The sequence below is a fragment of the Etheostoma cragini genome, chromosome 1 (genome assembly GCF_013103735.1).
Source record: "Etheostoma cragini isolate CJK2018 chromosome 1, CSU_Ecrag_1.0, whole genome shotgun sequence".
NCBI classification, from domain to species: Eukaryota; Metazoa; Chordata; class Actinopteri; order Perciformes; family Percidae; genus Etheostoma; species Etheostoma cragini.
The window spans coordinates 2,734,259-2,747,450 of NC_048407.1; the positions used below are offsets into that span (position 1 = coordinate 2,734,259).

Consider the following 13,192-nt stretch of genomic DNA (forward strand, 5'->3'; position numbering starts at 1 on the left):
ATATATATATATATATATATATATATATTTATATAAGAGCATAGAGCAGTCAATTCAATTCTAGTCAATCTGATTTCTTTGATTTACTGAATAATGTTAGTAGAGTCTGTCTATTTTCAGCACTGACTGTAATAATACTGAATCAACACTTGTTTTTCAAGACTTATACGTAGCTCTTGCTGTTATGCTAACGCCACCGAAGCTCACAAGAGCAACTCGAAACGTTGTACATTTAGCTTCCAGTTCTAAACAAATCATCAATAGTGACACCTTGGCTGAGTCCAAGTTCAAGATGAATGTCAGCCTTTTTGAGTTCGCATTGGTATTGAGCGTGCCTATTTGTTTCAAAAGTAAGATCACATTTGCTATAAACCTCATTATTTCTTGACCTAAAGACACCACTTAAGTCAAGTGTCTTTGGCTTTATTGAAGGGGAGTAAAAGATCTGCACTACATTTCTTTCTCTCACCACATACCCTGAAAGTTTGAAGGGGAACTTCATCCATTTAACACATCAAAGTATGTGTACAGGTCTTGCACATAGAGCTGAAATGATGAGTTATCGACAAAAAAATATATAATCTGCTATAATCTATAATCTTATTTGAATCATCAAATAATTGTTTTATTCATTGCTGGTTCCAGTTTCTCTAATCTGAGCATTGGATCCTTTTTATGTGTCATACATGATAGTACACCTTATATCTTTGGGGTTTTGGACTGTTGGGCCATCAAACAAAAACATATGAAGACACTTCCTTGTAGGAAATTAAATTATAAAGCTCCGGATTGTAAAATATTATAACTTTTTTTTAAATTTGGATTGCAAAACAATTTATCAAGAAACTAACAGCACATTAATTGATAAGGAAAATAACTGTTAGTGACTATTAAATTACTGGTACATTTCTTTATCAATCTCTGTATCATCTTCAATGATATGAATGGACCGCAGTTGTCCTATAACCAATGACATTATTAGCTGCATTGAATTACAGTAAGAACTGAAACAGAGTCATCGCTAATGATTAGAGCGGCAAAGATTAATCAAAGAATTAAGTAGAATAAACTATGAAATTGTTGCCAACTATTTTAATATTCAATTCACCTGTATAAGTATTTTTTTATGATAACACATGTCAGACTCCAGCATGTTAAATGTAAATATGTTCCAGTTTCTTCTCTCCTCTCTGACTGTAAACTGAATATCTTTGAGTTGTGGACAAAAGAAAACATTTGCAGCGTCATCCTGGGCTTTTTTTTTGGAAACACTGATCAAACGTTTTTTGACATTTTGCAGACCAATCAAGTAATCCGTTAATCGAGAAATAATCAAAATCCATGCTGTAGACTTGTGTTATAGCCTTCTTGCTTCTATCCGTGCTTTTGTTTGGTCCCTTATGTCTTGTGTTGGTCTCTCTGTCAATGCTTCTTGTTTGTCTGTCTGTCTGTCTGTGTATGTGTGTGTGTGTGTATGTGTGTGTGTCTTGTTTGTGAGCAGCAGACAACGGTCTTGCTGTTGTGTTTTTGTTGTTGTGTCTCCCTCCTTCCCGGCATTCATCTGTGTTTTGGTGTACAAAGATTGTGCCTTCCTCGGTATGTGTAGTATACTTTTCTGTATATTGTTATCTAGACCAACACTTTTGCGTGTTCATTTAAATAAAAATTGGATCACAAAAACAGAACAATTGAGAGATAATCGACACTGAAAATAATCGTCTGTTACAACCCTAATAATGTCAATGACTCTGCTTGTGCTTTTCGTCCAATGGCAATTCAAAATGTCTGTTGTGAAAAAGGTTTTTGATAAGTTGTAAAGTTTTTTTCAGTTTCAGACATGACAGAAGTGTGACAGAAAAAGTGTGCCTGCTTTTTTGCTGTAGAAAATTGCAAATTGTATCCAACCTTAACCACGGTTTGATTTTTGTTGGGATCATAGAAAACGCAAACTAAACTATACTGCATGTGCTCTGACAACAAGATAAAAAGAAAGCGCAGTGAGAAAATTAACATGCATTGTAATGACGGTTGGACAACCTATTGGAGCAAATGAGGTCTTTGGGTATAGCGTTAGTCATAATTGCCAGTCCAACTTTTGTTAGGGATTGCAACATATCATTAGATGCAGAGATGCATTAGTGTGAGGGATGGCCAAAGCACCAAGCTGTATCTCCCTATGGTTCTTTATTAGCCACTAATCCAATGATGATCGTTATTAGGGAGAAGTGTGTGTGTGTGTGTGTGTGTGTGTGTGTGTGCACACGCGTGCGAGCTTGAGTGTGTGTCTGTAAGATGCATTTTGGCACAGTGCTCTGTATAGTAGCCCAGTGATTTATTATCTGGCTAATGCTGTCCCTTCTTCCCCAAAGCTGCATTGTCCTTTTGCCAATTAATTCTGAATCTGTTACGACCACTGGGAGGAAGAGAGGGAGAGGGAGAGAAAGAGAGAGAAATGCATTGGTTGAATCTTGGAGTCAAGTGCAGTGCTATTTTTTGTGCCTAGTTAATCTGACTCTTGTCATCTTTTGATGTCCACTTATGTTTTTCTTTCTAATAGGGAAGCACAATATACTGGCAAACATTGCTGTTGCTAAAGATTCTGCTCTCCTCCTAAGATCATCATTTACGGTCTCGCTACTTGCATTTTCTATTAAATCCAGAGAATGCAAAACCTAAAAATGGAGAATATTGATCATCTGGACTTTTATGGACATCAGTACATAAGCGTAGCACAATTACAGTGATACCATTTTGTGATCTAACCACACCGAATAAGAATCACCCGTTTTCTACCAAAACAAATACCAAAACAGCAGCATATTTTGTGTGTGTGTGTGTGTGTGTGTGTGTGTGTGTGTTTGTGTGTGTGTGTGTGTGTGTGTGTGTGTGTGTGTGTGTGTGTGTGGGTGCACTGATGAGGTCTCTGTGGGACCTTAGTGTGTCTTACCAGTGTCAGTATGATTGCTGTTTACGACGGGTGCAGACAGCGCAGCACTGATTATAATTACTAGTTGAGATGCAGAGAAGGGCTCCTCTCAGTTTATTCTTGATCATATTTTTGTCGTCTCTTGTCCACATGACACATTCAGGAAAGATATGCAGGACGATGTCAGTTGAATACAAGACAATGTAACTGAATAATACTTGATCGCTTTAGCATTGTTAACATACTATTTTTCTTTTTTTGCTTTGTGTAGCGAAAGGAATATTGCCATAAAATGCTTTAATTTGAATCTTTAAAATTGGATATTCATGCTGAAGTTTTATTTGTAGCTGTCAAAACACCTGTTTTGCTATTTCTTAACCATTTGTTGGACAAATCTTTCCGCCAGGATCGTTTTCCCACCTTATCGCCTTGTCATTAACACTGCAGTGTTCTCCCTTCTCTTAATTAAATCCTCTGTTTACAGGCTTGTGATTATGCACAAAGTCCCATAGCTGCCAAAAAATCTATACTCAAATCTACGTTTATCAACGTTGTTTTGTCTTGTCATGCTTCATGTGTGCAATACACATTACACTTTGTGGAAAAAAAAGAATTGTGTCAGAGAATCTAGAAATATTCATTCTAAGCTAAAAAAAATGTGATGCAAATGTTTTCTTGAATTGTGCAGGCCCAGTTTGAAGCAAAGGTTTGGTTTTCTCCAGGAAAGTATTACTTTGACTTATTATTCCTAACAAATACCTGCACAGCAGTAGGTTTTAGACCAATGCAAACGTCTCCCTTCCTCTTCTTGTTGCCACTTGTTATCATATATTATGTATTTTTGCTGCTACCTCAACCACCTGCTGGAATGATAGTCTGTTTGCCTGGGCAACACAGCTGGTTGGAGTAAAACAGTAGGCTATTGCTGGCTGACTGTCACATGGTTTGCTCTGCTGGAAATGTCTTTGTGCTGACAGAGAAGAACAGAGTGTTGCTTTGCACAGAGACAAACAACTCTCAAAGACAAAAAAGGGAGAAAAAATCCTGTTTTGTGGAATTTTTGGAGGGAAAATTAACATAGCAAGCGCAAACCTCATTCACTTTCTGTCTACATCTGTCACCAAGCCATTAAGTGTGTCTGTATGTGACAAGGTGCTTGAAACACTCTACTAAGATAGAAACAGATAATTCCAACAGGAACATATACAGCAGGCGGCTTGTTTGTTTAGCATTTATCATAACCTGTGCTTCCATTGGATTCATGACTAAATGTTGCTGATCCTTCCCAATTTCACAAGCATCAGGGGTGCAAGATTCACAAAATGTCACCATTCGATTCAATATCGATCATCATTTTTTAGGATCAAGAGTCAATATTGATTTTAATTTTTTTCAACTCAGGAGTCAATATCGATTTTCCATTCAATCGATTCTCAATTTAAGAAACGACTCACAGTATGTAAATTAAGTTACTTTTCCCATGTGATAGTATACACGCCATTTCAAAATGAAACGATTTTTTTGAGTTCTATGAATTGATTTTTAATCTGTAAAGCTTGCATCACAATGTGAATGTTTTTTTGCAGACCCCTAACAAGCATATTGTTAGATAGTAAGTCTTTCTTTGCAAGCTTAGGAAGCTTCACTCTAAGCATACACATAACCCGCATGCTATCCTCGGGTCAAATTAACCCGTTTTCCTGTATCAATGTTCTTTTAAATACCCAATTGTTACAATCCAAAATAACATTCTACAACTTTTATTAATTTTGAGGTGTCGTATTAAATTTTATAGCATTTGACAAATGTATTGGGTAAAAGACATATCCCATTTGATGCTTGAAGTTAATAATTTATTGTTAAAAAAAAACAATTGGGATAATGGACAACAACTTTGAGTTTAGGCAAACGTGCAGACGAAACCCACAAATCAAATGATCTAAAACAAAAAAGAGATTTTCTATACACATGATCTAAAAACACATATAGGGAAAATACATATAGGCTGTTCATCTACTTTACCACATCTGACCAACTCATGTTTCATGTTCTCCTCCTATAAACATGACTGGGCCTCTGAACATGGAAGATCACTGTGAGAGGAGGTGACTCAGCAGGTTTAAGCCTTAAGCATGGTATGACTACACTATAAAATCCCAGTAGACATTCATTAAAAATTATGTGACAAAATATAACAAAATCAGATTTATAAGTATATTTTTTTAAATGGCGCATGGGAATGTACATAAAACAATTGTTGCATCGAGATGCATTGATAATTGGTTTAGAATCGAATGGTTGGCCGAATGGTTGGAGATTCCCACCCCTACTAAACTGACATCTTCTCAATTCTCTCTTTTTCAGGTCCAGAGTGGTACTTGGTCAGAGTGGAGCTGACTGTGATGGATGTAAATGACAACATCCCAGAATGGACCATGGTTCCTTCTCCCTACCTGGCTGTGGTTTCCCCTGACGCCCCTGCGGGCTCGCTGGTCTACAAGCTCCATGCTCAAGACGGGGACGAAGGCAACAACGGTGAAGTGGAGTACTTCCTGTCTGATGGTAGGTTGTTATTTTTTCTCTCGTGCATTTACCATCATTTTACATTTTATTCATAAGATGCCTTCCTTTTTAGTATTCTGTTTTCCAAACTCCTTGCCTCGACATTAAAGCGGAGCTCTCGCCAAAATGCAACCTAGGGTCTTTCTGTGAATTGTGAAGTCAAACTTTCGTTTAATGACGGAAACTCCACTTTTAAGATGGACTGTGTTCTGTTTTTTTGGTCAAATGGTCTTTTGAATGGTGTGAGTGCTAGGGGCGCTTTCAGGTAGGTGAAAGGATCCTGGTGTTGTGCACGCTGTTGTTAAATCCTGAAGTATGTGACAAACTATATTTAACCCTGTGAAAGGCACATCACTTGGTTTTAAATGAAAGCCTTAAGATGTATGTGACATGAGGGGTGCAAGTTTAGTAAATACGCTTGCATCAAAAACATTTTTAGAGTTTAATAAAGTACTGAAATCAGTAAATTGATTTATCTAAAATGAGGGAATTACAACAATATTTTGCAGTTTTTTGAAAAGTGTTTCATCATTGGTGTGTATGATACAGAGGGAATAAATGTATCATGGTCAAAGCTTTATTTTTATCTTTTGATGTAGAATCAAATATGTTCATGTTGCCCCTTGAAACTTGAGTCTCTATTGAGCCATTTTTTTTTTTCATGCACACAGTTATTTTCCAGTGTAATGCAATTCATTTCTCCACTACGCAAAATAATTGCTTTTCTTATTGTTTGCAATGTAATGATTTAATGTGCCCATTTTGAAATCTGCTAAACATCTGTCTATAAAGAGAGTGTCTTCCAATCTTCCCCATGGGATGGACAGAAAATGGATTGACAATAGAATTTACATGAAAAACATCAACATTTATGTTAGTGTCTTGACTAGAATGCAGGATTGGGTGTGAACCGCCTCAATGGGAGGCCTTCCATTGTGCAGTCGAAAGTTACATTGCATTTACAAAAGTTTGGATGACCTGTTATATTTTCATGAATATTTAACATCATAGTTCCAGTCTGTCTTTGCTCTTTGCATTATACATCTCAACAGTTTGGAAAACTGACTGTCCAGTCATTTTTAGCACTTTAGTGGCACAAGCTCAGCATGCATTTACAATTTTTTTTGACGGCTCTTAAAGGCAGCCCTTTTTTTTTTTTTAGAGCCTATTGCCTTGTAGTCCATTGCACTGCTTGACTCTGAGCTGTAACCTAGGGAGTTTCCTTTCTTTCCTCTTGAGCTGAAAGCCTTCTCAACATGAAACCACAGAAAGAAGTCTGGAAGAAAAGGTTCAATTCACATCATGGCATAACCGTTTGCATCTCTAATAGTTTATCTTCTCGTTATTTTAGCAAGATACACTCTACGTACCAATCTTTTGTACCCGTTTATGATTTAATTATATCTACAACTCTCTAAAAACGTCAACCATTACTTTTCAGTGTTCTCAATGCTACCTTCAAATTACTTCTTAAAGGTCCCATGACATGCTGCTTTTTGGATGCTTTTCTATAGACCTTAGTGGTCCCTAATACTGTATCTGAAGTCTCTTTTATATAGGCCTTAGTGGCCCCCTAATACTGTATCTGAAGTCTCTTTTATATAGGCCTTAGTGGCCCCCTAATACTGTAACTGAAGTCTCTTTTATATAGACCTTAGTGGTCCCCTAATACTGTATCTGAAGTCTCTTTTATATAGACCTTAGTGGCCCCCTAATACTGTATCTGAAGTCTCTTTTATATAGACCTTAGTGGTCCCCTAAATGTGTAAAAGAACAAACTGCGTTAGTGTTGGACTTTGAAACCAATGATATATTTTCAGGATTCAACACTAATGGTTGGCCGATGGCCCGGGCCAAGTAAAATGCCAGGTTGGGCAAGTAAATACAACAACCCACTTGCCCATTTTTGTGTTAAAAAAAAGGTCAATGAAACAGCTACAATTTTTTTCAAAGTTTTCCATAACTTTGAGTCTAAAGCAGATAAAAGTGGATCAATTAAAAAAATATACCTTTCCAACCTGGCAAAGTGAAAAAATAACCTTAAAGTTGAACCATGATCTTTAGTAAAAGTGAAAATTGTACTCCAATCAGTCCACACATTGCTTTTCTCTGCAGGTGGTGATGGTCGTTTTGAAGTGGACAGGAAGAACGGCCAGGTGCGAACTACAGGCCTTCCCCTGCAGCGGGACAGGGAGTACCTGCTGACAGTGGTGGCTGCCGACCGGCTGGGCAGCCGCAGCGCCCCAGTCGTGGTCTCTGTGGTGGCTGGAGCCCGGCCACCACAGTTCACCAACGCTTCCTTCACCATTGCCATACCTGAAAACACCCCTGAAGGACAGCCGTGAGTTTACACGTACAGCAAACACAGGGATACAAAACTTCAAAAGCGCCTGGTTTTATCTCTGGAATTACCTTTACAATACCTATGTCGGCTCTGAAACACAAAATTAAAAAACAAAATCTTGAATTTCTACATGAGGCATCCACATGAAGGGGTTTATACACCTCACAGATTCGCAAACAACTTTGGACAAGTATATTTCTTCTAGACATTGTCTAGCTACTACAGTCCTGATCAATAGCCAGACCAGTCAGATTTAAACATTTATTAAATGTTTGAAGAGATGAATTCATCATAGACATTTGATGTGCACATGTTTCTCACATACACACTATGGTTGTAATGATACACCAAACCTATGATTCGGTTCGTATCACGATTTTGGACTCACAATTCAATACAAAACTTGATTTGTTCTGGGGGGGGGGATTTCTCAGTAAACGTAATAAACATTTTTCTGCCACATGGCATCAATTTGTCATTGATTACATCCCACTTTGCCACACAGTAATACAGAGACCTTATTTATTGATATTGATTGACTTCAATAGCGATCGATCCAACACCAAAGATTCTTTTGTGGGTAGCGTAAGATTACGACAACGTTTAACACGCACATTTTTTTTTTGTATGATTGTTTTCACCACGGTTAACAACTCTGGGCTAACCCACAAATTCATCAGTAATGTTAGTGACTGTATCGATAGATAACTAATCTAATCACGTAATTTAGCTAGCCAGCACGCCCATGTCTTCTGCCTCAGTCTCCAAGCGCTGCAGGGCTTCAGTTGGCATGAGAGCTGACAACAGCCCCGGGGACACATTCATTCCACAGTCAGCCCCCAGCCAGCTAGCAACCATCTCGGTCAGCACTTAACTCCTGTGCTAAGTACGCTAACGGCAGTTTGCTGAACTGTCGGTAAACAGACCCAGACACCCGAGTCAAACAGCGGCCACTCTTAACGTTAGCTACACCTCCGTTAGCATTACCAGTGCCCCCTCTTTTGCTTTGATTTGTCTTTACAGTTAGCTAAATTTACCAGACAAAATATGAATATGCACCAAAAGGACTAATAGTAGTATGTGAGATGTGGTAGCACTGGATCTGGACAAGAAGGATAACTCTGGAGTTGGAAGGCGTGTGTCGCGATTCTACCTTCTCCCATAGGTTTGTGGAGCTGGGGGTCGAGATTTTGGTTTTAGTTTCCATATCGTTACAGCCCTAATACACTCATAATTCATATTTTATAGACTGCTACATCAATGATGTGCAGCACATGAGTAAAAGCACTGATGCAGTGGGCCGTGATGGATGTAATGCATGGTTTTTACACTATTGATATGAGATCATATGGTATGAGTGATATATACAATTAAATATGCATGTCCCACATGCCTGCATGCCTTCACACATTAAACTGCGTAGGCCTGTGCGTCCTTACACACATAAGCACTCACAGCCTCAGGCCTGAGTAAAGTGGTCCAGTTATGACTAGCATCCTTGGATTGGTCTCATTATCTTCCTCTTCTTACTTCTTTCTTCATTTATTTGACTGACACGTTTGGCAAACCAATACAGTTGTTATTCCAGTCTTGCTGTTTACTCTGATTTCATCAGGGAAACTGTGCAAGTGTTAGATACAACATCTAATAAATGATAATCAACAGCTAAACTCTCCCCCTTAGGTTTCTCCCTCATAGGTTGACTTTACTATTCTTCTGTACTTTTAACTTAACACTTCTACTCTATTCTGCTCATTTCCATTTTCCGCTTCTGTAGTCAATTCTGGCAACTCTCTAGTTTTCGGCCTGTTCCACCACAAAAATGTAACAACCCCTAACTTAACATGCCGCCATTGTGGGCCCCAGCTCAGGAGGTGGTTCCAGGTAGGCCTACTCTCAGAGCAATGGAATGCAACACAGTAAACACTGAAATAATTAATGCAGAAAGTGGATTTAGCTAAATAACTGCATAGGAAGTGGGTTTTTAGATGAGGGTTGCAAACTTTTCAGGGCAGGAATTTCATGGCGGCCACTACGGCCATATCCACCTCTTCTACCCGACCTTGTTCATTCAGTCAATGGTGTACTTTGTGTCTCCCCAGCTTCCTGGTTACACCGGCTGTGTCCTTCCAGAAGAAACCAATCAGCTACAGCCTTCTCATCAATCCCAGCAGTCTCTTCTCAATCTCAGCAGAGACGGGTGACATCCGCCTGACGCGCCCTATTGACTACGAGACCGACCAGCATCGTTACTTGCTATTGGTCCGAGCCAGCGAAGGACTGGACAGCATGAGTAGTGCAGCGGAGGTTTGATTTATTTTTATTTATTTGTTTGTTTGTGTGTGTGTGTGTGTGTGTGTGTGTGTGTGTGTGTGTGACCTGACCAACAAAACTACTTGGTCAAGTTTCCGAAAGATCTTGGTTTGGTTAAAATGTGTGTCTTTAGGTGGCCGACTTAAGTTGTGTACGTAAGTTCAGAATGTTACGTGAGTCAACATGTGTGTCTGTCATTTAAAATTAGTTGATGTGTTGAGTCTTGGTTTCACACAAAATACTAACAGCAGACTTCTGAGTGAAAGTTTTTTTGACCATCCATACACCCTGACCTCCTCCCAACGCAGATTTTGAATAGAAACATATCTGCGATAAATCAAAAACAAACACAATCCAGGAGAAAATACATTTTCCTTGAAACTTAATTGAGAATACATTTTAATTTTTAGGAGACAGGGCTGGAGTGTGTGTGGTGTGAACTCCAAGTCACATTTCCACTGTCTAAATTCAGTGACTTGAGGGTCTTCAAAACTCAGTGTGTTGACAGTACAAGGTTGTACAGTATACAATAACAATATTTGACAAGTCTTAAAATTAACAGGTATTCTAATGGTGAAATTATTTGATTTCACTTGTTTGTCATGTGGCTTTGCTATCTTTGATTCGCCGCATTTGAAGCTGTTGTCAATGCTTGGACGGTATTCGTAGACCCAGTGCAGTGATTGTTGGCTGGAAGACAGCAGTTGAATTGTGGTGAGCTGTGGTGATTGTGAAATATCTTCCCGACAATAAAGTAACCACACATGGTCATAAAATCCCAGTCTACTCTGAAACTTCCTTGATCTTGTAATGCATTTAAGATGCTGAAATGCTGTTGGATGGAATTTGATTGATTTACAGTTACTTTTAAAACAATGATGGTTTGGTTCTAGGGCCTCCTGATTTGTCTCTTTTTTTGTTGAATGGGAGGCATTTTTAACCCATCAGTGCTACATGGGTTTTTATTGGATGCTTTTAAACTGAATTTAATGTAAAATAGCATTGAAATCCTGAACCTAAAAGACAACTGGACATGTCCGGTTTTAGCCTGTGAGTATGAGTGTTGTCTACAGTCAAACCCAAATAGACTTGTCTGTCTGGGATGACCGCTTTGGAATTCATAACGACTTCTTCATGTTGTCAGGAAGTGAGAGAACAGCGGCTGATCGCTGCAGGCTTCGATGCATCTGGTCTGGTTTCTACTTTACTTTGGTCCGAGGCTAAAACATGTCCCGCTGAACCAAACTGTCCTCAACTGCTCCACTCTTGGCCCCTGTGGACTACAGAGCAGTACGACGAGAGAAAGAAAGAGAGAGAGAGAGAGAGAGAGAGAGAGAGAGAGAGAGAGAGAGAACAAAAATAAATAAATAAATGGAATAAATAAATGGGCAGGGAGTTGGTATGTGTCCTTGACTGCCCACACGCCTGCCCTGGGTGGCCTGCTTCCTCAGCCCTATGCTTGACTCTGAAGCCTGCACAATCTTTTTAAACATCCTCATGGACTGTCCAGTCAGTGCTGAAAAGTATAGTTTTACAATTGCTCTGAGCTTTATATTAGCTTTTATGTCCATATATGTGCTCTTTGCTGACTCTTGAACAGAATACCGGTATCGATCATTACTTCAAATAGGAACAATGGAGAAGATAATGGAGGGTTGAATGGCTACAACAAATCTTAAGTGGTTTATAATGCATGGTGGTGAGAAGGCACGATACACACTCCACATCCAGCTGTTAAAATATTCATGCTATTAACGTCTCTAATGTTAAAAATAATCTACATAGTATCTTTTTTAGATGTTTTCTTGCTCAACTGGCTTGTAAATTGCACAAAAATTTGACTCCCAAATCATCAATTACACATTGTACAACAACATACTACCAGTTAGAATATTCTTTGGGCTAATGGGTATAGTTTTTTAGAATATCAAAAATGGTGAATATCTGACGAATTAAAATTTGAATGGCACCTGGGACGCTGTGGGGATTTTAATCCAGCTCTGTGTCGTGGCAGTGTGGGCAGTGTGTTAAAATGAACAGTGTTTGGCTACTGTGCGTGGCGTCAGCGCACAGAGCTCCTCATGGAGTGGAGCAGCGGAGGTCTGTAGAGATCCGCCAGGTCTTGGCAGAGCTCCGTGCACTGGCGCGATCGAGGGAAGCCGTAACACCAATTCAGTTCAATTTTATTTATATAGCGCCAAATCAACAACAGTTATTTCACTGCGCTTCTCATAAAAGAGCATGTCTAGACCTTACTCTGTGATGTTATTTACAGAAACCCAACAATTCTCACCAAGAGCAAACACTAGGTGACAGAGGCAAGGAAAAACTTGAGCAGAACCACGGCTCACCGATTGGGGGTGAGAGAAAGAGATAGAGAGAGAGAGAGAGAGATAGAGATAGATGGAGAATTGTACTAGAGGGTGTGGAGCAGGAACATGGAGGCAGTAGATCTGGACTCCACAGCTCAAGAGCCAGAAACACCTGCAGGAAGCAAAATGAGAGAGAGGAGAGGGGCGAGAGAGCACAAGACTCCGGGAAAAGGAGGAAGTCAAATTAGTTAGTTAGGTTAGTTAGAGTTAGTTAACATGCATTAATGGGATGAGATTGCATACAGATGGAGAGAAGGAGGAGGAGAGAGGTGCTCAGTGCATCATGGGAAGTCCCCCGGCAGTCTAGGCCTTAATTGTGGACACCATTCATCTAAACACACAGCCAACACATAGATGACACAGAGCTGGTTTAAAATCCCCATAGTATCCCTTAAGGCAAGGACCTTAACTGAGAGAGAGACATATTTTTACATATATTGTATACTTTTAGCACTTTTACACCATTTGTTGGCATGCTTTTATAAATCATGTTTTCATGTTAAACATACATTGTGAACCCTTAGGATGAACTGTGTATGTGGATGGCTCTTAGTGACTACCTTACCTATTGGTCAGTAAGCAGTGGAGAGTTATGGTTGCTTAACATACAGTGGGTACGGAAAGTATTCAGACCCCTTTAAATTTTTCACTCTTTGTTTCATTGCAGCCTTTTTC

General features: G+C 39.2%; 1 protein-coding gene across 2 annotated transcripts in view; it reads left to right on the plus strand.

The window, feature by feature from the left end:
• Positions 1–13,192, plus strand: part of si:ch211-186j3.6 (neural-cadherin) — a 302,735-nt gene that overhangs the window by 77,448 nt on the left and 212,095 nt on the right. For both annotated transcript variants that reach the window (XM_034874840.1, XM_034874848.1), the window contains exons 2-4: positions 5,291–5,488; positions 7,604–7,829; positions 9,935–10,139. In XM_034874840.1, the coding sequence (XP_034730731.1) occupies positions 5,291–5,488; positions 7,604–7,829; positions 9,935–10,139 (629 nt within the window). The remainder of the gene's footprint in view (positions 1–5,290; positions 5,489–7,603; positions 7,830–9,934; positions 10,140–13,192) is intronic.